This window comes from Trachemys scripta, chromosome 1, assembly GCF_013100865.1.
Source record: "Trachemys scripta elegans isolate TJP31775 chromosome 1, CAS_Tse_1.0, whole genome shotgun sequence".
Lineage (NCBI taxonomy): Eukaryota > Metazoa > Chordata > Testudines > Emydidae > Trachemys > Trachemys scripta.
The window spans coordinates 342,580,220-342,605,818 of record NC_048298.1 but is presented as its reverse complement, the minus strand read 5'-3'; the positions used below and the strand labels follow the sequence as shown (position 1 = coordinate 342,605,818).

At 46.2% G+C, this 25,599-nt stretch overlaps 2 protein-coding genes across 2 annotated transcripts; one reads left to right on the top strand and one right to left on the bottom strand.

Annotated features, from left to right (window-relative positions):
- The first annotated feature begins 15,675 nt into the window (after positions 1 to 15,675).
- On the top strand, positions 15,676 to 16,629 carry LOC117872864 (olfactory receptor 52M1-like). Its single transcript, XM_034761684.1, has one exon. The coding sequence runs from the start codon at positions 15,682 to 15,684 to the stop codon at positions 16,627 to 16,629; it is 948 nt and encodes a 315-aa protein (XP_034617575.1). The 5' UTR covers positions 15,676 to 15,681.
- A 7,264-nt stretch (positions 16,630 to 23,893) lies between these two features.
- LOC117872855 (olfactory receptor 52R1-like) lies at positions 23,894 to 24,841 on the bottom strand. Its single transcript, XM_034761671.1, has one exon. The coding sequence runs from the start codon at positions 24,839 to 24,841 to the stop codon at positions 23,894 to 23,896; it is 948 nt and encodes a 315-aa protein (XP_034617562.1).
- Positions 24,842 to 25,599: the final 758 nt, after the last annotated feature.

Below are 25,599 nucleotides of genomic sequence, written 5' to 3'. Positions count from 1 at the left end.
CATAAATGACTCTGACTGTACCATCCCCACACACCAGCTTCACCACGGCCATGTGCTCGCAGTATGAGTGGGAGATGAGGCAGCGCTGGCAGAAGGGCAGCCTGCGGACAAGGAGGGAGAAGGGGCTCACCAGAAGGACTCTGCGTGCCAGCACCAGGCTCCCCATTATCACTATGGCTGGAACAGACAGGATGCTGGAGTGCCGGAGGGGCCCTGGGTAGGTAGAGCTCTGGGGCTGTGAATAGTTAAACTTCATTGTGGTTCTAGCTCAGAGCACCTAAAAGAAAGAAATGCAGTTAGAGCTGGAATTGTTTCTGCACAGTCCATTTTCACAGCACTGCCCTGGCTTTTGGGGCTACATTATATCTAGCGTCCTGAGTGATGTGAATAGACAATTCATACATTAAACCTCTGGTTCATCATAAAAAAATGTTCAAGAGACCAAATAACCAAATGGGGCCAATGTTATGGTCTAAGATAAAGTAGTACACTATGAAAGGGAGACATACATACCCCTCCTTTTAGGAAGCTATTCTAATCTCGCAGCAAGTCCATCTGATACAGTAGGTGTGCTTCAAAATATGCCCCCCAAACGCTTTCTATTTATAGCACAGTTGCTTACAAGTTAAAAAGCACTTTCTGTGTCACCGAAGATCCAACCCACCAGTTCATTAATGTGTTGTTGTGTACCTTATCTTACCTCTGTTTTGGATACTACATTCCAAACCAGTTGCCCAGGAAGCTATCTGTCCTAGGATATAGATACACTTGGAGAGATTAGATTTTATCAATAAATGTCAATTTCACCATTCACACTGTGAAACAGAGACCCCTTGGCAGGGGATTCCCTGTTCTTTGAAAACAATTCTCACCACAGCCCTGACAAACTCACTACACCAAACACAAATCTTACAGGATATTTAACCATAAAAAATAACCTGAACGCTCCTAACTTGTCAAGATTCATAATCATTGTAAGAAGTATATACAGGTAATATTTAAGGAATAACATATTCATATTGACAGTGTGCTTTATGGGCTTGGAGTAGAAATAAGTAACCAGGAGATACAGTAATGTGTCTCGATGATGGTCCATTCAGGCAAGGAAGAGTTGTCACCCCACCCTGTGTCACTGGTGATGCAATGCAAAGTTCAATTGTTTAGTCTTGCACAATACCAGGACTTTGAATGAAAAACCATCAGAGACAATGACAAACAATCAAAACCACTGCAAAGTGGGGGAAAAAAAACACCTTTACAGCTAGACAGGGGTTCACCCTGTCTTTGACTAGAAACAAAAGGCTGTTTTCAGTCTAGCCCAGAGAAAGAGACACACTCTGTGTCCATCCACTGAGTAAATGCTTTGCAGATTAAGAGTGTTTTCATGAAAATTTGTTGTGAAACCAGCCAGCTCTGCAACAGACTGAAAGTTGGGCAGGGGTGGGGTTTGAGAATCGATTTTATTAGATAAGAAAGGTAATTAATGATAATTGTAGACCCACCTTTCCATTTTATGATTTTCTTTTGCATTGTCACCATTTGTTTCTGCCACTCTCGCCTGTTTCTTGTTAAATCTTTTTTCTTCCTTAAATAAACTGAGTTTTCTTTTATTACAAGCGCTCACATGTGCCACATGTAATACGGGAGTGGTAGTTTAAGATAAAACTAGTAAACAGGGGCAGACTGCTCCTTCAGGGGCAGGGAATCTGGGATGTCTGTGAGTAGCCAGTGTCAGGGGATGTATATCAGAGGTGATTGATTCAAAGGGACTTGGGGACAGCTATTGTTAACCTGCAAGGGGAAGTCAGGGCTGGCCTAGCTCAGAGGAGAGAATTTGAGTAGCTGAAGGGCAGGTAGTGTCAGGGAACTGACTACCAGCCATCACAAGAGTGATTCCCTCTCACTGAAGCAGGGGGTAACGAGATGACTCGCAGTGCAGAGTGTCCTGAGAACCATCACACACAGACACAAACTGATGGAAAATAGTTCCATTGATGGTAATCAAAATTTACAGCCAGGCTGCTTGAAACCATATGCGCATTTGATTTAAGACTCTTCACTTTGTATATTTTTACATCTGATATCAACAATTTGTGTTTTAACCATTAAAAACTTTAACTTCTTGAATCTCAGTGTCTGCTGTCATTACATATTTATTGTCTGACCCCTGCCCCCCAATTTCCTGCAACTGTCAAAATTTAGATCAATAATCCACACACTTCTAGAGACTGCTGCGCATCAGGGATGTGTATAGTTGGAGCTGTGAGCTGCCACATGAGTGAACCCCTCTCCCCGCTGCACAGGGTGATCTTTTCCCATATGTGCTCCTGTAAGCCACCCTTCTCCCCTGGTGTAACAGCTGAAGAGACTCAGCTATGAAGAAGTCAGTTTCCCCAAGACCTTTGACTCACCAGCAATCCCCCCTTGCAATAAGACAATGCAAATTCAGCTCATCCAATCAGAGGAGCATGAACCCGGCTCCAATAGCAGGAGACTCCCAGCTGCAGGGCCTGCAGAATGGGAATAGCTTTATATACAGCTGGTAGGTGACCCCAGAGAGGTTCCTCACTAGCTGGTGTCTTCAGGGCTGGCCTTAGGGGTGGGTAGGCCAGGCTGTTGCCCGGGGCGTGGCACTCAAGGGGGTGCCATGCTGGTACCTCACTCTCACCTGTCCAGTCAACAGACAGTGGGGCTTAGAGCCAGGCAGGTGCAGCAGTATCTGGAGAGAGTGGACAGATTGAGCTGGACGGGGGGCAGCTGGACCAGCCAGGTAACTCCTCCAAAGCAGCGCTGCCCCTCCTCTTGCATTGCCCTGCTCCACTGCCGTCTGCAGCCGGCCGTGCTCCTGCCCCCTCTCCACCCCCCTGCCCATGGAGCCGCCCCTTGCTAAGCTGGGGACCTGGAGCCTAGCTCCTGTCTGCTGTGTGTGTTTGTGGGGGGGACACTGATATTGAGGTATCCCTCCCCTGACCTGTGTACCCAGTCTCCGCTGAGCTGGGGTGGGGGTCAGAGGGAGATTGTCTGTTCTGGTGTCTCTGGGTCTGAATTGGGAGTTGCCAGGACTGTTCAGACTCCTGAATGCTCAGCTTAAAGAGACAGTGTGTTGGCACACTCACTCCGGCACCCACTCTCTCTCTCTCTCTCTCTCTCTCTCTCTCTCTCTCTCTCACACACAGTCCCCCCAAAACTCAGAGCCCTGCCCCTAGATACTAGACCCGGAACAGGATGAACAGCTCTCAGACACCTACCTATAATGTGTAGAAAAATAAACTGTATTATAAGGAGGGATTTCAGTCTGGGAGGCAGAGGCTGGAGGCTTCGTGCTGCCACTAGTAAAACATCCCCCGAGTTTCGACAATGTAGAGATGATCACTTTCTAAGACAAAAATTATTGTAACCAACTCAGGATAATTCTACATTGGATTTCAGTTTGATGGATACAGATAAAGTGGATCACTGATGCTTACCTAGGCGCAAGGGATCACACTCTATTTTCAGTGGCTATTTGCAAACAGAGTATAATTATGATGTCCACTCAAACCACAGTTCTGCAGTCATGAGCTATGGCTTCTTTGGTTAAAAAAGTATCATGGTTGAGAGGAGAAGTCAAGAAACTAATTAAACATTATAAAATACACTAATGAATTAATTGTATTAATTATAATGTTTAATTAGTGAAGACACTAACTAAACATTATAAAACTCCCAATATATAACCAGTGGAAAAATGGGGAAGATGATACAGGGCTTACAAATCCATTGAGAGGAAATGCAGGCAATCAATAACAGAAGGCAAAGTTATCAATGAAAATATATGGCCAGCAGGGTTAAGGATAATAACAAGGAATTCTTTAAGCATACCATGAACAAATGAAATGACATTTATCCCAGACCATATCATGGAAACATTGTTATGTAACACAATCAGTACAGAATTAAAGGATGGCAGCATTATTAATACCAAGCCACATGGTTTTATAGAAAACAGGTATTTTTAAACTAACATGATATTGTTTTCTGATGAGATCTCAAGTTTGGTTGACAAAGGTAATTGTGCTGATGTAATATATTTATTCTTTAAAATTTGGAGTTAGTTCTGCATGGCAATCTGATTTAAAAAAAGCACTTTAAAAGTCGATGTAGCTCATATGAAATGCATTAAAAGCTGGTTAACTGATACTGTGCAAAAAGAAATTGTAAAAGGGAAAGCATCAGCCAATGGGAGTGTTCCTAGGTTAGCGATCTGTTCTTGGGCCTCTGCTCGTTGCTGGTAAAATGTGCAGATTATGCAAAAAATGATGGAAAGGGAAACAATGATGGGGTCAACTCAGTGATGCAGACTGACCTGGCTCACATATTCACAGATTGAATTGGCAGACGGGACCACTGTGGACATCTCTCTGACCACCTACATGACCCAGGGCCTAGTTCTTCCCTTCATCCATTTCTGTTTGAACTAGAGCAGAGGTTTTAGGAAAAAAAACATCCGATTTTGATTTTAAAATTTTTAGTGATGGAAAATCCACAACCACCTTTGGTGAATTTGTTCCAATGGTTAATTGCCCTCAATTAAACATTTTCATCTTATTGGTGGCATGGGTTCATCTGAACATGTGTTCTAACACAAATGTGAAGTCCTACATCTGGGAACAAAGACTGTAGGTTACATAAGATGGGAGACGGTGTCCTGGGAAGGAGTGACTCTGACCAGGACTCAGGAGTCCCAGTAGCTAGCCAAATGAATGCGAACTCCAGCCCGATGCTATAGCAAAAAAAAAAAGACAATCCTCAGATACACAAGAAGGAGAGTATCAAGGAAGAGTAGGGGAGTAACATGACCTCTGTGAGCCCATTAGTGGAATACTGTCCCCAGTTCTGTTGTCCACACTACAGAAAGCATGTTGATAAATTGGAAAGGGTTCAGCTCATAAATTAGCACGCCCAGAAAATGTGCAATCTTCAAACCAGCTCTGCAGAAATGTCAGAGATCTCACCAACTACCATCCAATGTCTGACTTCCCCTTCCTAAGCCAGCTAATGGAGAAATACTGCCTCACACCATGCCCTGGCCTGAGCCATGACTGGGAGCGATCCAGGATGCTGCAGCTATCAGGGAGCACTGGAGACAGCTTTTTAATGAGCTTCTCAATTAAAGCTCTTTTAGGCCAGGCTACACTAGAAACTTTTGCGGGGATAGCAATTTTGGCTACAGGGTGATTTTTTGCAATAATTCTAACTGAGCAAAAGCCCTAGTTCAGAGTCAGTTATACCAGCATAAAAGTGCTTTTGCTGGTATCGCTTATGTCACTTGCTGCCCATACAAGCCGCCTGTACACGGGGATGGTTTGCCAGTAGAGCTATGCTGTCTCTGATGGAGTCTTAAAATTTGGGTGAGGTGTGGGACCTAAACTCTTATTTTGTAACTGATCAGATGCTGAGTTTGCAGCAGGGTCCTTTATCCTCCAACAGGGGGTACATGCTCCTCACATTCCCCCAATCCCAGGGCAGGGGGAAAGGCCTGACCCTAGCACCCTAGAGCCAGCCCCAGCTCAGAGACACCTGGAGGCCCTATGGGAGATTCCCCAGTCCCAGCACAAGCCCTGCCTCGCCCCACTCACTGGGGACTTCCTGAGCCCAGCCTCTGGTGTGGGCAGAGACCCACAGACTGTGAAGTCCTCAAGGTCACACAGGAGCCAGGCTGCTGGGGGGTCCCAGCCCACACCCACAGGCAGAGGTGGCCAGATCCAGTGGGAGTCAGTGGCATTGTGATCAGGTCTATGGTTGCAATGCCACTCAAATTTGCAGCAACTATCAAAGGTTGTGGTTTCTGCAACCAATCATCAGCCAGCGATTTTCTTGCAGCCAGATCTATAAATGACTCCAGCAACGTACAGCGCTTCCATTGGCTCCTACAGTTCATGAGCCTTGGCAAACCCTGCATGGCTTTTAATTTGTTTGATGATAATGATCTTTCCCCGTTGTCTCCACTTGTCCCCGGTGCATAGGCCTCCCCATCCCTCTCGGGGCACCGTACGCTCGGCATGGGGAAAAGCAGGCGACTGTTTGTCAGTCTCACACTCTCTGCTAAGCTGCAGCTGCTTAGGTGAGGCAGAACCCTGCTGGAATCCACAGCGATGGCTATAAACCGCCCTGCCCAGCGCTCCTCCGGCACTTCACAGAGACTCTCCGGACACCTCCCGCAGGCCCGGGCAGCCCCTGTCTGCTGCGCAGGAGCTGGGTGAGTGCAGGGCTTTGGAGCCCGGAAATGGCCCTGGTTAGTGGCACCTGCCCCACATAACAGCCCAGAGGAAGCACAGAGCTGAGACGGGTGAGGGGGATCCTGCAGGTTGTCCCAGGCCAGGGAAGCTCAGAGAGGGTCAGTCTCAGGGTCTGGGGAGAGAGCTCTGAGAGCCACATGCCCTGATGATTGCTCTGCTGGAAAGGCACTTAGCCTGGGGGACCCTGACAGTTTAATTCCCCCATAATTGCACAGAGGGGGCTGGGTTATTCAGTGGGGCTGGGCTGGGAAAGATGGAGCTGTTGTCCTGGATTTAAGGGGCATATATAGCCCAGAATGTGACCAAGGTTGCAACCATATTATGTGCACTCAGCCACGATGAATTAATAAAACAGAACACCACGTAGTTATGGCTTAATTTGGAGACAGGCTTTCAGAAGCAATGTCATAAGTACTGGCAGTTTCGCTAATTAGTATAAAAAAATAAAAATCAAAAAACATCTAAATAGCCTTAACTCTAGATGCCATCCTAAGTGCAGAACTCTGCACTTGTCCTTGTTGTACCTCATCAGATTTCTTTTGGCTCAATTCTCTAATTTGTCTAGGCCCTTCTGTATCCTGTCCCTACACTCCAGCATATCTACCACTCCTCCCAGTTTAGTGTCATATGCAAACTTGCTGAGGGTGCAATCCATCCCATCGTCCAGATCATTAATGGAGATATTGAACAAAACCGGCCCCAGGACCGACCCTTGGGGCACTCCGCTTGATACCGGCTGTGGACATCTCTCTGACCACCTACATGACCCAGGGCCTAGTTCTTCCCTTCATCCATTTCTGTTTGAACTAGAGCAGAGGTTTTAGGAAAAAAAACATCGGATTTTGATTTTAAAATTTCTAGTGATGGAAAATCCACAACCACCTTTGGTGAATTTGTTCCAATGGTTAATTGCCCTCAATTAAAAATTTCCATCTTATTGGTGGCATGGAGAACAGAAACTTGATAAGAGCGTGCTCTTAAGTCTATCAGGCAAAGGTTGAAGAAGAGTTGGTGGCTGGGCGTTGAAGGCAGACAAATTGAGACTGGAGACAAAGTGGAAATGTTTAACACTGAGGGTAATTAACCATTGGAACAATTTAGCAAGGATTGTGGTGTGTCTCCATCACTGGCCATGTTTCAGTCAAGATGGGATGTTTTTCTCAAAGCTCTGCTTTAGTTCAAACAGGAATTCATCCAGGGTAGTCCTATGGCCTGTGCAAAGCAGGAGGTCAGAGCAGATGATCACAATGGTCCCTCCTGGCCATATAATCTACAAATTTCTCTAGAGTCCCCTGCAAGATAATATTTGTGTGGGACTCATTCTGTGTCCTTGTCACATCCTGGGTTTCACATTTTGGGTCTGGGCAGGTTGAAAGGAACACAGGAAATTCAAAGCTCAATGATGCTTGTTACGCAATGCCACTGATAGGAAATGAACCAGACTGCCTGTGATTCTTTGTGCACTCCTATGGCTCCCTCTATAACACTCTCAGAGTCCTTCAGTGCACGAACCAAACCGTTGAGAGTCTGGTGCTTTGTAGCTATAATTCCCAGTGCACTGAACTCCAGTGTGTGACTGGAGAATGGGATGGCCCATCTTCTGCTCCAACCCCACTGGCCTGAGCTCTGAAGGCTTCTGTTAATAGTCAACAGCTGCAGGTTGGGCTTGTTAGCTTCAGCTCTGTATACGGGGACTGTTGGCCGCTAACTAAAACTTAGTGAGGATTTTTGGTTGGCCCTTTCCCAGTAAAAAAAGGAAGGGGGAGGGTCAACAAGAATCCAGAACCTGAGATTGACACTCCCAGGGGCAATGGGGAGAAGCCAATGCTCCCGGTCAGCCCGATTGACAGGGTGGGCAGACCAATGAGGGAGTCAGGAAGTCAGGGGGGTCCCATCCTCTGTGTGAGTTGGGACTACCTGGGTCAGAGGAGGGCTGAGCTAAGGAGTTTTGGAATGTTTCGGTCTTTTGCGCTACGCAAGACTCTTCAAATATCTGCAAAAACGTGTAATATTCTGCTCGCTCTGCCTGACTGAGGCTATGTATACACTACACAGCTTACAGTGGCACAGCTATACTGCTGCAGATGTGCTGCTGTAAGGTCTCCCGTGTAGCCGCTCTATGCCAATGGGAGAGAGCTCTCCTGCCAGCACAATTAAACCACCCCAAACAAGCGTCTCCTGCTGACACAGCTCTGTCCACACCAGCACTTTTGTCGGTCAGGGGTGTGGTTTTTTTACAGCCCAACCAACAAAAGTTTTACCGACAAAAGTGCTAGTGTAGACAAAGTCTGAGTTGCGTACTAATAACGACGTCCACTGACTTAAGTCCTGCACTGTTAAAGAAGATTGCTATTTTCTGCTCGTCTCCTTTCTCAGCTAACCCAGCTGCTTGCATAGATAAATCTAAAAACTCTGCCTTAATCCCTTCCCAGAGTCTGCTGCATTACCTGAGAGTTTCAACTGCTTGTGGGCTTTCAGTTTTTCCATCTACAATATGGGTCCTTCGTTGTTCACCACAGCCCTGTTACCTCTGCCCTCTCCTCTCTCTCCCCTCTGGTACAAGGGGTTGTCTTGGGAAATTCATGAGACGGAGGCACAGTCTGAACTCGAAGGAGGAGGAGGGAGGCATGATTAGAACTAAAGCAGGGTTACAAAAGCTAATGGAGAGCCACACGCTCCTGGCTGTGTGTCTGGTGCAGCTGCCACTCAATGGCCCGTTCTCGCTAGCACCAATATAGATCCCCGAACAGGTGATCTGCTCTTAAAGGCTCAGGATGCACTTCTCACAGCCAGGGCAGGGCTGTGCATTTCAACTGTCTCACACCCACCAAGTAGCCTATGTAACCACTGTTACATAGAACTTAGTGCAGTTCTTCCCCCATCTCCCCGCCTGCCCTCTTTCTGGTTTGTTACACACAGTTGCTGTGTCTTGTCTTAATTTGATTTCTAAGCTCCTTGGGGCAGGGGCTGTTTCTCCTTCTGTGTTTACGAAGGGCCCAACACAAGGGCCCTGAACTCGAGCGGGGCCTCTGGAGGCTTCCACAATACAGATAATAATAATAATAAATTATAGACACAACAATCCAGACAAATCAGGGCCTCCTCCCTTTGTCTTTAGTTACAGAAGAATGTCAAACCATGCTTGCCAGCTAAAGAGTGTTAGAAAGTGAATATAGATAGACACAGCGCCCCTGTTCGGCTTGGACAGGAGAATTTGTTCAGTCTCATTCCAGGGCTTAAAAGCCCAGGCGCTCTGCACCGGAGAACTACCCCGATTAGCCAGATGAGCAGGCAGAGAGTTCAGGGGTGGGAATGAAAGCTCCCTCCAGCCAGGTCATTCTTGTAAAGTTCACACCTCACAGGAGGGGGGAGCTCACAATCTCCAGCTAGTTCTGAAAATGTCAGATTCACCTTGACTTAGGCTCCCTCTTCCAGCCGTTCCTCTGCATCCCTTCCAATGTACAGTCCCTGTAAGAGCGGGAGTCCATTTCCCTCTTGGTGTGATGGAGAGACTGTGATTACAGCAGGGAAATAAGGACTCCTGGGTTGTGTCTGTCATCGTGTCTCTCAGTCTGTGTGTGACCTTGGCCACACCTCTCCCTGGGCCTCAGTTTACCTATTGGTATAATGAGGATATGTTCATAGTGACTTTCCTTTGCTAGGAGCTTTGAAGATCCTTCAGTAAAAGGTGCTGTACAGTGTGATGATAGTTACTGGGGAGAAATACTGATCTCTGATCCCTTAGCGACTGCCCCATGTACCCGCAGACGGTGCTAGTGTCTCTCCTCAGCCATCTGTCTCCAGATCTGTCTGTCTACAACCTACCTATCCATCCTGGGCATTTAGAGGTATCAGACCACATAGAGACCTAGCCCTTATCCGTAGTTCTTTTACTAATCAGCTATAATTTTTAAATATACACAGAGCAGCCAATTCCTCTCTAACTCAGCACAAAGCCCAAGAGTTCTCATCTCCCTTTGCAAAGGTCCCTTAATTACTGTTTACTGCTAAAGGTGGACAAAAAACACAGAAGTGCAGATATGGAAACAGAGACATGAACTAGAGTGAGTCCAGTCTCCAGCCTGTCTGCATCTAAATGCCGCTTCTCCCCTAGAGGCTGAAAGAACCCCCTGGGATTGCACAGAGCTATGTTATAAACAGTGCTCAGCCCTGGGTCGGCTCTCAGCGTGGGATGCTGCTGCAGATGCTGGGGTGAGAGAGGTGTTGGACACGGATACCTGAGGGGGATTCCCAGGGAAGACATTTCCGTCTAAGGATTCACAGGTACCCATCTCTTGTTGAGGAGCTCACCTGCTTAACAAAGTGTGACATGGGTGTGATGGGATAGAGAAGAGGTCTGTGGTCCTTTCACTCTGCACAGCCATTAAACATCCCAGGACCCTTGCCACAGGGGATGAGTTTGCGCCAGTATCTCCGGCCAAAATGTCACTTTGTTGTGCCTCCCTGGCAGATGGCCTCCAGCTCTGAGTGGCTGCATTTCAGTTGCACAATCGATCCTTTAGGATGAAAGGTGTTTGAATTTGAGGTCGTGGCCACACTGAGGCAAAACTCCCCTTGGAGTAAGAAGTGAGTAAAGAGCTGAGGAGCCAGGCGTGTGTTAATACACAGACATTGTCACCTCCTCCTTTTGCATTTCAGGCTATTAATGGGGGGTGGGGAGGGCTGTTACCTGAGTTTTATCTGCTGGAAATCATGGAGGTGCTAGGGCTACTCACTGGAACAATTTTACAACATAGCAACACATATTTTCTCCGAGCTTCATTCTATAATTTCGCTGAACTGTTATGCCTGAAACTTTCAAAAAAAAAAAAAAAATCAGCCGGAAGCAGACACCCAGCATGACAAATTTCCATCCAAACAGTTAATGTGTGGCAAACTTATTAGCAACTGAAAATCAGGTCTTCTAATTGAAGGTGTCAGACAGCCTTACCTAACGGTGGTGCCACCAGCACCACGTACAATATCCAATCCATTTGTGAATCACATTCACCTCTTTGCTCCAATAATGTTTGTGGCAAGGAGGGTCCACAGGACAAATATGAATTATATAAGCAATTTCCTATCAGTGTTATATGTTCAGACTTCCAATGGAATTGAATGTTCCCTTGTTCATGTGTTGTGAGAGACAGTAAATATAAATGCCTGATCTATTTTCTTTATCGATGGATGGATAGTGTTTAAGGCCTGAAGGAACCATTAGGTAATCCAGTCTTAATTCCTGTATAGCACAGGCCATTAAATTCCACCTAGTTACCCCAGTACTGAGCTCCATAACTCGTGTTTGACTAAGGCCTGGTCTACACTAGGATTTTATATCAGAGAATCATAGAGCCACAGGGTGAGAAGGGACCAAAATGGTCATCTACTGTAAACTCCTGCCAAGATTCAGGATTTGTTGTGTCTAAACCATCCAGGACAGAGGGCTATTTAGCCTCCTTTGGAAAACCTCTAGCGAAACACCTTCCATGACCTCCAAGGCATCTGTTCCATTGTCCTTCTTTTCTTACAGTTAGGAACTTTTTAATAAGATTTCATCTAAATCTGCTATGCTGTAGTTTGAACCCATTGCCTCTTGTCCCGCCCACTGTGACAAGAGAGAACAACTTTTCTACATCTTTGTTATTGCAGCCTTTCGAGTATCTGAAGACCGTTGTCATGTCCCCGCTCAATTTCCTCTTTTCCAAATTCAACATACCCAGATCCTTCAGTCTTTACTCATACAGTTTGTATTCCATCCCTTATATCATCTTTGTCTCTCTCCGCTGGACTCTTTCCAGTTTCTCTACATCCTTCTGATACATTGGTGACCCCTAAATCCTTTTCAGAGTCCCTGCGTTCCATAATACAATGCCCTAGTCTATGGGTCTGTCCTGCCTTCCCTGTTCTGAGAGGATAACTTTGCATTTGACAGCACTAACATTTTGTTTGCATGGGCCCACCTCACCAAATGCTCCAGATCAATAAGTGTGCCTGCCCTGGCCTCCCCATTTTAACCACTCTGCCAATCTTTGGATCATCCAGAAATTTTATCTGCAGTTATTTTCTATTTGCTTCCAGATCATTCATGAAAATATGCAATAGCATCGGGCCTAGAACTGATCCCTGAAGAACCCCACTACAAAGAGCCTCTTTTGCTGACAATGGGGGGGGGGGGGGGGATAGCTCAGTGGTTTGAGCATTGGCCTGCTAAACCCAGGGTTGTGAGTTTAATCCTTGAGGGGGCCACTTGGGGATCTGGGGCAAAATCGGTACTTGGTCCTGCTAATGAAGGCAGGGGGCTGGACTCAATGACCTTTCAAGGTCCCTTCCAGTTCTAGGAGATGGGATAGCTCTATTAATTATTTATTATATATTTTAATGTGCCATTGACGATGGCTTTCTGAGATTTGTTATTTAGCTAGTTTATGGACCATTTAACATGTGCTCTACTGATATTGTAGAGTGTTCATTTTTAATCTGAATGTTTGCCCCTACTAAATCAAATACCTAAGAGAAATGCAAGTCAATTGCATATGTGTGGTTCCCTTGATTAGCCAAACATGTACTGTCTTTAAAGGATGAAATTAGGTTTATTTCACAAGACCTGTTTTCCATAACCCGTGTTGTTGACTGGCATTTATTATATTCCTAGATTTTATTTTGTTAGCACTATCCCATATCAGTTTTCCCATTGTTTCCTAACTTGGACCAATCTTTCTTTTCAAACTTTCTCTTTATTTTTAATAGTTGATGTTTAACACAGTACTTGCCTTTTTTTTTTTTTTTTTTTTTTTGGCTCTACTGCTGCCTGATTGTGTACTTCTGGTTCCGAATGAGATGTGTGGTTGATCAGTCAGTTCTTAACTCTGGTGTTCATAACTCTGAGGTACTACTCTAGATGCTGTTTAACACCCTCCTTGACTGCTAATGGACTGGGAAGTATTTCATCAGCTCATGTGATATGAGTACCTCATGCTGCTTCTTCCTAAATGCAGAAGAAAAATATTTCTTAATAACATCTATCTTTTCTGCAACTTTAACAAGTTTCCTTTCTTGCTTTAGAATTTGGCCTAAACCTTTTCTACAATTTCTTTTGTTCTTAATATACTTAATAACATCCTTTTGGGATCCTTAACCCTGTCAAGCATGGATTTTTCCCAGATGTTTTTAACATCTCTCATCAATTTTCACATATTCCAGCTCGCATTGCTTGCTATCATTATGCCATTTCCCCATTTGTTATATATTGCTTCCCCGCCCTTCACAATTTCTCCATTCACTTTGCCATTGAACCAGATTCTTAGCCAAAGCTGTCTACCTCCTTGAATGTAGAATCATGGCTTTTTTAGCTATCTAATAATCTCTTCATAAAGAACTCCAAGTTTCATTTCTATTTTTCTGTCTACATTTTTCCTCCAATCAGTTTTGATGAGAATTTTCCTTGGCTTTGATGAATTTTCCCGTTGGAAGCACTAAGTGTTTCTAGATATTACTGGCTGGGAACTGTTCTATGTCTGTCAATTTGAATGCAATCAATTCCATTCCGTTACTTTGTTCTTCTCTATCATATGCCCCCTTCTTTTTGTCTTCTCAATGTAAGCAGAGTCAGGATGAGCTCTACGCTGACATCTGGTGGTGAATTATGGCGAGTGTGGAAAAGAACTCCAGGGGCTGATCTTGTTTGCATAGGCACACCCACTCGCCTGGCAGGAAACAACAGCAACTCAAAGTGGTTACTTTGGCTGGTGTGGGATCCCCAAGTTCTCTGTTATTGGGGCAGGAAGAATAAAGTTTTGTTACCCTGATTCTGTGAATCAAGGGCAGTGAACGTGTTGTATGACGGAAGGACTGAGTCAGTTCTTCACCATTACCTAAGTAGCACTTGCTTGACAAGGGCATGGGTTACAAAAGCCAGTGAAGGGAGAGAGGATGGGGTCAGGTATTTATAGTTGATGGTATGGGCCCTCTTTGAGGGTTTGAAACACCAATTGCACTACCTCCTCTCTCCACTGTTGAATGTCAGAGCTAACTTTGATTCCATTAGGAGTCTAGTTACAGGCTGCTGAGCTGAATTCACTTTGGACTAATGGTGCACTAGCACTGGGGCTCCCCTACTATTGCTAAGAGCTGAAATCACAAAAGAGCTAAAATTATTAAGAGCTGAGATCACTGAGACTGTGTTAACTAGTGGGGGAGCCTGAAGCTATATTGCTAAGCGGCTGGTGGAGCAGCTAGCAGAGTGGAGCTGAGCAACTCGCAGGGCGGAGTGGCTGGAGAAGCAGCGAGCAGAGCGGAGCCTTGTGGGAGCGGCCCAAGGAACAGCTGAAGTGGAGCAGAGCGGAGCGGCTCACAGGTCGGTGAGCAGAGCGGAGCAGCTGCCAGAGCAGTTCATGGACGGCGGGAGCAGCTCACAGGACAGCTGGTGGAGTGGAGCGGAGCAGCTTGTGGTGAAGGCTGCGGCGGAACCCCACGGAGAGGCAGCCAGTCGGCCTCGGATCACGTAAGGTGCCCCTTACACCCTGCGTGCCTTCCCCACCCCCGCCCCCGCTTGAACTCTGGGGCTGCACTGACCAGGGACAGAGACTTTGGGGGGTTGTTGGACTTTTGGGACTTTGGTGATCCTTGGGTGGCTGGACCCAAGAGACTTTGGGGTTGTTGGACTTTTGGGACCTTTCTGATAGCCTGACTCAGAAATCCGCTTTCTATCTGTTGTATCCTTTATAGAGACTGAGTGACCACAACTGAGCACATATACAGAGCAGGTTAATCTCCATCCCATTCCTTAGGCATCTGGACATTGTCTTTCTTTTGGCCACTACTGCAAATGAGCAGGTGTTTCCGTGGAGCTGCTATCCATGAAGCCCAGGATTTTTCCCCGAGATATGTTTTAGCTGGGATGTTTCCCCTTGGCACATGTCTTGGTGAAGTTTTTTTTTCCACTCAGATTTTGAGCAACTGAGTGAATGGGGAACTTCCTACAGCATGGACTCTCTAGCCTGGCTTTCATTGCATTAAGGAACAATGGTGACTAACCAGTATTCACACTCGTGTTCCCTGCTGGTGCCTATTAAGGTATCCCACACCATGATGTGTAGGAACTATTTACGCATGAAGCACCGTCAAATATGGAATTGGAATTGGTAGGGTCAGATTTCATAATACATTTATCTGAATAATGAGAATGTCATTTTTTAGTGTGTGAAGAGCGACCAATCTGCTTCACCCATGAGAATAGCCACCGGTAGTGCATGTCATTTCTCATATTAACATTGTCTCTCCATCCAGGCATTTGTACTGCGACCATCACCCTAGACCCTGGGCATGTACAGGAAGTCAGGGGAACGTATGGTACATGCAGTAGACACCGTTCTGCCTCAGAGTTGGACACCTTCTCCCCTACTCCATGTCAGATTCCAACACAACCAAATTCACCAACCCCTCCACTTTCATCCTGATGGGCATTCCTGGCCTGGAGGTGGCCCATATCTGGATCTCCATCCCCTTCTGCACCATGTCTGCCATAGCCGTCTTGGGGAACTTCACTATCCTGTTCATTGTGAAAAGGGAACCGAGCCTCCATAGACCCATGTACTATTTCCTCTGCATGCTGGCCATCACTGACCTGGTCCTGTCCACTTCTATCCTGCCCAAAATGCTGAGCATCTTCTGGTTCAATACCAGGGAGATCGATTTTGGTGCCTGCCTCACCCAGATGTACTTCGTTCACTGCTTTTTCGTGATGGAGTCTGGGATCTTCGTGGCCATGGCTTTGGATCGCTATGTGGCCATCTGCAAACCCCTGAGACATTCCACCATCCTGAGAAACCCAGTTGTGGCCAAGATCGGCCTGGCTGTGATGCTGCGCGGCTGCATGGTCATGCTACCCCTCGTCCTCCTGGCGAGGCAGTGGCCATATTGCAGAACCAACATCATCCCCCACGCGTACTGCGAGCACATAGCCGTGGTGAAGCTGGCCTGTGCCGACATCCGCATCAGTAGTTACTATGGACTCTTTGTGCTATTCTGTGTGATGGGTCTGGATGTGATTTTTATTGTCGTGTCCTATATCCAGATCCTCAGGGCCATCTTCAACCTCTCCACAAAGGACGCCCGGCTCAAGACTTTTGGGACCTGCAGCTCCCACCTCTGTGCCATCTTATCCTTTTACATCCCAGCTCTCTTCTCCTCCCTCATGTACCGGTTTGGCCACACGGTGCCCCTGCCTTTCCATATTCTCATTGCCAATGTGTACCTCCTGCTGCCCCCCACGCTAAACCCCATCATCTATGGGGTGAGGACCAAACAGATCCGGGACAGGCTGCTCCGGCTATTTACTTATAAATGGGGCTAACATTTTTTCTGGCTCTCAGACTGAGCTCTGTGCAGAGCTGGCTGGTGAGATGGTGCTGGGCCCTCTCCCCCGGATCCCTGACTGGATAGTCAAAGAGACTTGAAACCCTTTCCTGGCCCCACTGTGCTGTGTCAGTTTGACAAATTGGGGAATTGGTCTCTGTGTAACTCAGTAAACATAGAGTTGCCACTTTTTTAATGGCTGGTAACTGGATCCCTGAGGTCCTGCTCTGTGCCTTGCTTCTTCCCTCAAGGTCCTGCCCTCTCCCTGCCTATTCCCCTGGGGCCCTCCCCTGTTGCTCCCTCCTCTCCTCCCCCATCAGTTCGTGGATCATATCTACATCCCTCCCCTCCCAGCTGGGCTCCCTCTGCTCCGGGACTGGGATGAGAGCTGCTGCAGCCTGACAAGGAGCCTGCAGTGAGTGCGGCGAGGACACAGCACTGGGGCAGACAGGCCAACCATCAGCAGAGAGGGAAGCCAGGAAGCCAATAATAGCAGCTGAGGGTTGGGAGCAGGGTTGTGTGGCAGGTGGGTGCGATTGTGCGTCATACAGCTTGTGGGCCCTAGTGCTCAGCTACCGGATCATTGTGTGGCTCAGTTGATTAATGACATGGGGATAACGCTGCTCAGCAGCCTGGCTAAATCGCTTCCCGATGGAATGATGAAAAGTGCCATTCAGCGCGTCTGTTAGAGTCAGCTTCAGCCCCTGGGCAATGAGTGCCCTGGACTCCAGACAAATGCTTATTCTGGATGGGGCACTGAGTCTGGCTGGCTGGAGCTCTTCCACTTTGTACCAATAACGTTTCAGTGGAGCAGGGATTTGAATCTGTGTCTCCCACATTCCAAGTGAGGGTGCTAAACCGCTGGGCTATGGGATATTCTGGAGGTGCACAAACACGGAAACACATGCAAACACACATACAGTCCCGTGTGCACACACTCACATGCACACACACACACACACACATGTGCAAACACACACATTCCTGACCTGCAAGGCCCCATCCAGAAGGCGTGGTCTGAGAATGCCTAACACATCAGGCCTGCTGTGGGGAGGGGCAGGGAACAATTCATGGGAGAATCCAACCAGATTTGAGGCCTAAGCTAAGACTCTGAGGAGCTGGTTAGCTGTGGAGCAGCATCAGCGCTCTGGTTGCTTTGTGCAGGCTACTGGTGGAACCATGGGCCACTACAGGGTTAAGTAGTAGATGAGCTGGGGTTTGAGAAAGGCAGTGGTGCCTAAATTGGGATCTAGCTGTTGGGGTCACTAGGCCTACCTGAGCCAGAGTTCTTCCATGTTTAAACTCTGTCCTTCCATGTTTAACTCTAATCGGCCTCAAAAGCCAAGGACAGGAATTGGAATGTGTAAATAGTCAGTTAGCAATTACGACCTTGCTCATACCAGGTACCAAACAATAATGATGAGGTTTGCATGTTTCTAGCTGGGGAAGGGGTAATAAACTAAGGGTAAACAGGACCAAATAACTGTTTAGGGAGAAGTTACTAACAAGCTAGATGTATAGCCCTAGAATGATTTAGTTGCTTAAATGTATAAACATGCCTTCGGTAGAGAGGGGAGGGGGAGTATGGGATGTGGTAGAGAGCGGGAGAGAGGGGGGCTTAGTTGTAAAATGTATAAGAAGAGAGAAACTGTTTTTGCTGGTGTGCTTGATTTGAGACTTGCCTGTCTCCTTGCACCATTTTGGGATCTCAAATAAACTTTGATTGTTTCTCCACCCCGGTCTGTTTATTGGCGCGAAGGACACCGGGCAACGAACCTCACTGTTGCTGTCCTCGGGCCCCTGTGCCGGCAACATAGACCTGGATGCTTCTCTGGAAGATGCTAAGGTTGTTGAAAGCCAAGAGGGCTGGTTGGCGACGCTTGGAGGAATCAGCCAGGTTCATGGACATCCACCTCTCACTTTTAAAGAACTCTTTCCTCTTTTATTTGTATAAGGAGCAGGCTCCCTTCAGGAAAACAAGTTTTTATCTGCTCTTCCTGTCCTCTTGTGGCTCTAGTGTCCCAGCAGCTTGCCCCGCTGGAACTTGAGAAATGTCCCTTCATTAGGTGGCTAGCAGCTGTCACCATCATGGGATGAGAACATGGTGTGATGCTGCATGACTGAATCACTGTTATACAATTGCAATAAATCATGTATGAAGTGTTGGCACCAGGGAGCTACTACCCCTTAATGGATCTTTAATGGCTCCCACTGGAGCAGATTACTATCATACCAGTGAAAAAAGTCCACAGTAATTAACTTGCATACACTGCAGTTTATTTGAGAAGGAATTACACAAGCAGTAAATGGTTACATGAAGCACCTAACTCCTATGTTAGACATTAACGAACTATACATTAAGAGATATACATTTGTCATAACTATAAAGGGGAGGGTGACAACCCTCCTGTGTACAGTGCTATAAAATCCCTCCTGGCCAGAGGCACAAAATCCTTTTATCTGTAAAGGGATAAAGAAGCTCAGGTAACTGGCTGGCATCTGACCCAAAGGACCAATAAGGGGACAAGATACTTTCAAATCTGGGGAGGGGGAAAAGGCTTTCTTTTGTCTGTTCTTTGTCTGTCTGTTCTGTGTGCTTGCCGGAGACAGATCAAGAAGACAAGCAATCCAATTCAGTTAGAATTAGTAAGTAATAATAAGGAAATGCGTTAGCTTACTTTTATTTTGGCTTGTGATTTTCCTTGTCTAGAGGGAGGTTTATCCCTGGTTTTGTAACTTTAAGGTTTTGCCTAGAGGGGAGATCCTCTATGTTCTTGAGTCTTTTGTTATTCTGTAAAGTACATAACATCCTGATTTTACAGAGGTGATTCTTTTACCTTTTCTTTAATTTAAATTCCTCTTTTAAGATTCTTAAAGTTCTTAAGATCCAAGGGTTTGGGTCTGTGTTCACCTGTACCAATTGGTGAGGATATTATTCTCAAGCCTCCACCAAGAAAGGGGGTGTAGGGGCTTGGGGGATTATTCTCAAGCCTGCCCAGGAAATGGGGTATATGGGCTTGGGGGGATATTTGGGGAAGGTAGGGCTCCAAGTGGCCCTCCCTAAATGTTTGTTTAAATCACTTGGTGGGGGAGGAATAGGGGAGTTTTTAACCTAAGCTGGTAGAAATAAGCTTAGGGGATCTTCATGCGGGTCTGTACCCTAAAGTTCAGAGTGGGGAGGGAACCCTGACAACATTCCTCTTAGCGAGCCTCTCATTCACAAACCTACACAAACAGGACCTGTGCTAGCCTCACAGAGTTCCTGCTTGGCAAACACAGAAGGTGGTTACCAAGTCTATAGATGAGTTCTTCCCTCCAGGTCTGGTCTCCTCAGCCCTCTGGTCTGTCTCAGATTCCCTCAAGCCCAGGCCTCACAGAGTTTGGCGCAGAGTTTTAGCTACTCTGTCTAGCAGCATTAATTCCCAACAGTAATTTAATTTGCTTGATTTTTATACTCTTTTTCCTCAAAGGAATCACATGTCTTAAAAGCATGCCCATGCTACTGATTTTTACCTAATTAATACTTTAGGAGGAGACTGCAGAGTGGTGCCAACTGAACATTATCCCACATTCACTCCGTTATCAATCATTCACTTCAGCCCCCTGTGTGATGTCCTTCAACAGCGTCGAGATGCCCATGCTCCACTCATAATGTTCTACACGTGTTGTTTGCTTTCAAGTGGACATATTTGCTGACTCAAAGATCAGTATTGATGATACATGCAACATGTAGCAAGTCAGTTTCACCACTGGCATCTGCCTGATGCTAAGAGAAGATTCTGCTCCCAGAATCCTCTTTTGCAGTTCAGTCATATCAAGCCATATTCTCACCATTCATTCAGTATGGCCACACCAATTCGGCACCATCCCAACATGAAGCATGTCATATCAGGTGTCCATGGAAAAGTCTAAGTGTGATTATCCTGTTTATATGAATGTATCATCTTTGTGTCTGAAGTTATGATTATTGGCAATGCACTGGTATCTTAAACCTGTGTTGTATTTCTCGGTAACACCCTTCAGGTGGATAAAGCCAGGCAGCTATGTGTTGAGGGCCAACAAGGACACTTAGCTCTCACAATGGACCAGAGAAGAAACACACCTCTACAATAATATGGTCAGTGATTACCCTTGTGAGAAATCAAAGCATGTAAGGACATGGCATATGATCATGTGACCCTGGACGCCCACTTGGACTAGTAATTTTCTGGGCACCTGGGCTGTGGGCTTTGTTTGGGACTGTAAAATTCCATGCACAGGTCAGAGGATACAGAAGGACCCCTGAGACATCTCCATCTTGTCTTCATTTCTCTGCACTGGGTTTCCAGCAAGAAAGCTCTGAACAAGGACTGATGACCCCCAACCTGCTTGGGTAATTTTCAGAGAGACATTTGCAAGCTAGCAGTTTATTCCATCACTGATATGATCCTGATCCCTGAACACTGAAAAATCACTTCTATATATATATGATCTATTAACCATTTATAACTCTTCTTCATTTTTATTATTAACCCTTTAGTTGCAAAAAGCTAACAGAATGTTAGTAATCATAGGGAACGGGATAGATAATAAGACAGAAAATATAATATTGCCTCTAAATAAATCCATGGTACTCCCACATCTTGAATACTGCATACAGATCTGGTCACCCCATCTGAGAAAAATATATTGGAACTGGAAAATGTTCAGAAAGGGGCAACAAAAATGATTAGGGTTGTGGAACAGCTTCCCAATGAGGAGAGATTAATATGATCGGAACTTTTCAGCTTGGAAAAGAGATGACTAAGGGGGGATATGATAGAGCTCTATAAAATCATGACTGGTGTGGAGAATGTAAATATGGAAGTGTTATTTAATCCTTCTCATAACACAAGAACTAGGGGTCACCCAATGAAATTAATAGGCAGCAGGTTTAAAACAAACAAAAGGAAGTATTTCTTCACACAACACACAGGTAACTTATGGAATTCCTTGCCAGAGGATGTTGTGAAGGTCAAGACTATAACAAAAGGCAAATAGAGTGCCCATCTTTAAAAAAGGAAAACAGGAGCACCTAGGGAACTACAGACTGGTCAGCCTCACTTCAGTCCCTGGGAAAATCATGGAGCAGGTCCTAAAGGAAACCATTTTTAAGCACTTAAAGGAGAGGAAGGTGATCAGGAACCATCAACATGGATTCAACAAGGGCAAGTCATGCCTGACCAACCTGATTGCCTTCTATGATGAGATAACTGGCTCTGTAGATATGGGGAAAGCAGTGGACATGATATATCTTGACTTTAGCAAAGCTTTTGATACAGTCTCTCACAGTATTCTTGCCAGCAAGTTAAAAAATATGGATTGGATGAATGGACTATGGGGTGGATAGAAAGCTGGCTAGATTGTCGGGCTCAATGGGTAGTGATCAACGGCTTAATGACTAGTTGGTAGCTGGTATCAAGCAGAGTCCCCCAGGGGTTGATCCCGTTTTGTTTAACATCGTTATGAATGATCTGAATGACGGGATGGATTGCACCCTCAGCAAGTTCGCAGATGACACTAAACTGGGGAGAGAGGTTGCCCTTGGGAGCCAGCGGAGGTCACTCAATTAGGGTAAACTGCAAACAGAACGGGGCAGACAAACCCCAAAAGCTGGTGCATATTCCAATACTTAGATTTACCAAGCCAGCACAAAACACCTTCTATTGTACCTCACTGATTACTCAGAAGTCCAAATAATGCAGTTTCCTTAAAGTGCCCAGCCTCAGGCCTCCGTCCAGACACACATGCAAGATATGATGATGATTACTGAAAATCTTATCTCATCATATAAAAGAAAAGGTTCTTCCAACCCCATCATATAAAAGAAAAGGTTCTTCCAACCCCAAAAGATCAGCCATACATCCAGGTCAAATTATAACATAGATCTTACCCAAAATACATGCTTATAGTCAATTCTTGTTAACTAAACAAAAAATTATTATAAAAGAAAAGAGGTAGAGTGTTGGTTAAAATATCAATATACATACAGACTTGAGTTTAATTCATTGAGGTCCAGTTACATAGCAGAGATTGTGAGTTTGTATTGGGCCAAAAGAAATCTGATGAGGTTCAACAAGGACAAGTGCAGAGTCCTGCACTTAGGATGGAAGAATCCCATGCACCGCTACAGGCTGTGGACTGACTAGCTAAGCAGCAGTTCTGCAGAAAAGGACCTGGGGATTACAGTGGACGAGAAGCTGGATATGAGTCAGCAGTGTGCCCTTGTTGCCAAGAAGGCTAACGGCCTATCGGGTTCCATTAGTAGGAGCATTGCCAGCAGATCGAGGGAAGTGATTATTCCCCTCTATCAGGCAGTGGTGAGGCCATATCTGGAGTATTGCATCCAGTTTTGGTCCCCCCACTACAGAAAGGATGTGGACAAATTGGAGAAAGTCCAGCGGAGGGCAAGAAAAATAATTAGGGGGCTGGGGCACATGATTTGCGAGGAGAGGCTGAGGGAACTGGGCTTGTTTAGTCTGCAGAAGAGAAGAGTGAGGGGGGATTTGATAACTGCTTTCAACTACCTGAAGCGGGGTTCCAAAGAGGATGGAGTTCGGCTGTTCTCAGTGATGGCAGATGACAGAAAAAGGAGCAGTGGTCTCAAGTTGCAGTGGGGAGGTCTAGGTTGGACATTAGGAAACACTATCTCACTAGGAGGGTGGTGAAGCACTGGAATACGTTAGTTAGGAAGGTGGTGGAATCTCCTGAGAGGTTTTTAAGGCCCAGCTTGACAAAGCCCTGGCTGGGATTATTTACTTGGTTTTGGTCCTGCTTTGAGCAAGGGTTTGGACTAGATGACCTCCTCTTCCAACCCTAATCTTCTATGATTCTATGATTCTATGGTGTTCCTGTCCTCTGTTTGCCAGAAGCTAGGAATGGGCAACAGCATATGGACCACTTGATGATTACCTGTTCTGTTCCTTCCCTATGGAAAACTTGGGAATGGACACTGTTGGAAGACAGGATTCTGGGTTAGATGGGCCTTTCATCTAACCCAGTATGGCTGGTTTTATGTTCTTAGGGGTCCAATTACCAGGAATTAGAAAATTGCCAACCCAGTGAGTTCTTAACATACTGATTTCCCAGTTTGTCATGCTGATACAGCACTGCAAGGCCAGGAAAGGAATAAATGTCTCTTTTACTGTCCAGTAAGTGATTCAGGGAAGAGGGCCCGGCACCATGACACCAGCCAATTTTCTTCACAGAGCTTAGTCTAAGAGCCAGAGGACCAGAAGAAAACTTTAGGTACCTTTATGAGTTAAGAGCTGGAGCAGCCTGTCCCAGATCTGTTTGGTCCTCACCCCATAGATGATGGGATTTAGCGCGGGGGGCAGAAGGAGGTACACGTTGGCAATGAGAATGTGGAAATGCAAGGCCACATTGCTACTAAACCGGTGCATGAGGGAGGAGAAGAGACCTGGTATGTAAAAGGCTAAGATGGCACAGAGGTGGGAACCGCAGGTCCCAAAAGTCTTAAGCCGGGCATCCTTTGTGGGGAGGCTGAAGATGGCCCTTAGGATCTCGACATAGGAAATGGCGATAAAAAACACATCCAGACCCTTCACACAGAATAACACAAAGAGGCCGTAGTAACTACTGACACGGGTGTCAGCGCAGGCCAGCTTCACCACGGCCATGTGCTCACAGTACGAGTGGGGGATGATGTTGGTTCTGCAATATGGCCACTGCCTCGCCAGGAATGGATAGGGCAATGCGAGTATGCTGCCGCGCAGAACCACAGCCAGGCCAATCTTGGCCACCACAGGGTTTGTGAGGGTGGTAGAATGTCTCAGGGGATCACAGATGGCCACGTAACGATCCAAAGCCATGGCCACGAAGATCCCTGACTCCATTGCTAAGAAGCAGTGAATGAAGTACATCTGGGTGAGGCAGGCATTAAAATCAATCTCCCTGGAATTGAACCAGAGGATGCTCAGCGATTTGGGAAGGATGGACGTAGTCAGGACCAGGTCAGTGATGGCCAGCATACAGAGGAAATAGAACATGGGCCCATGGAGGTTCAGCTCCCGATTCACGACGAACAGGATGGTTATGTTCCCCAAGAGGGCTGTGACATACATAGCACAGAAGGGGATGGAGATCCAGACATGGGCCGCCTCCAGGCCAGGAATGCCCAGCAGGATGAAGGTGGAGGGGTTGGTGAAGTCAGTTGTGTTGGAATCTGACATGCAGTAGGGGAGAAGGTGTCCAACTCTGAGGCAGAACGGTGTCTCCTGCATGTACCATACGTTCCCCTGACTTCCTGTACATGCCCAGGGTCTAGGGTGATGGTTGCAGTACAAATGCCTGGATGGAGAGACAATGTCAATATGAGACATTACGTGCACTACTGAACGCTGTTCTCATGGGTGAAGCAGATTGGTCGCTCTTCGCACACTGAAAAATGAATTTTCATTATTCAGAGAAATGAATTATGAACAACTGGCCTTACTAATGCCAATTCCATATTTGATGGTGCTCCCTGCCTCAGTAATTCCTACATCTCATGGTCTGGGAATCCTTATTAGGCACCAGCAGGAACCACGAGTGTGGATACTGGTTATCCATCATTGCTCCTTAATGCAAATAAAAGCCAGGCAAGAGAGTTCATGCTGTAGGGAATTCCCCATTCACTGGTAGCTCAAAATCTGATAGTGGAAAAAAAAACCAAACCGTTGCCAAGACATGTTAGCGGGAAACATCCCAACTAGAACACACCTCAGGGAAAAGACATGGGCAACATTGATAGCAGCCCCACGGAAACACCTGCTTATTCACAGCAGTGGCCAAAACAAAGTCAATGATCGTATGCTTAAGGAACGTGATGGAGAATAATTTACTCTAGATATTGGTCAGTTTTGGTCACCCACTCTGTATAAAGGATACAACAGATAGAAAGGGGGTTTATGAGACAGGCTATGAGAATGGGGGGAGCTGCCAGATACAG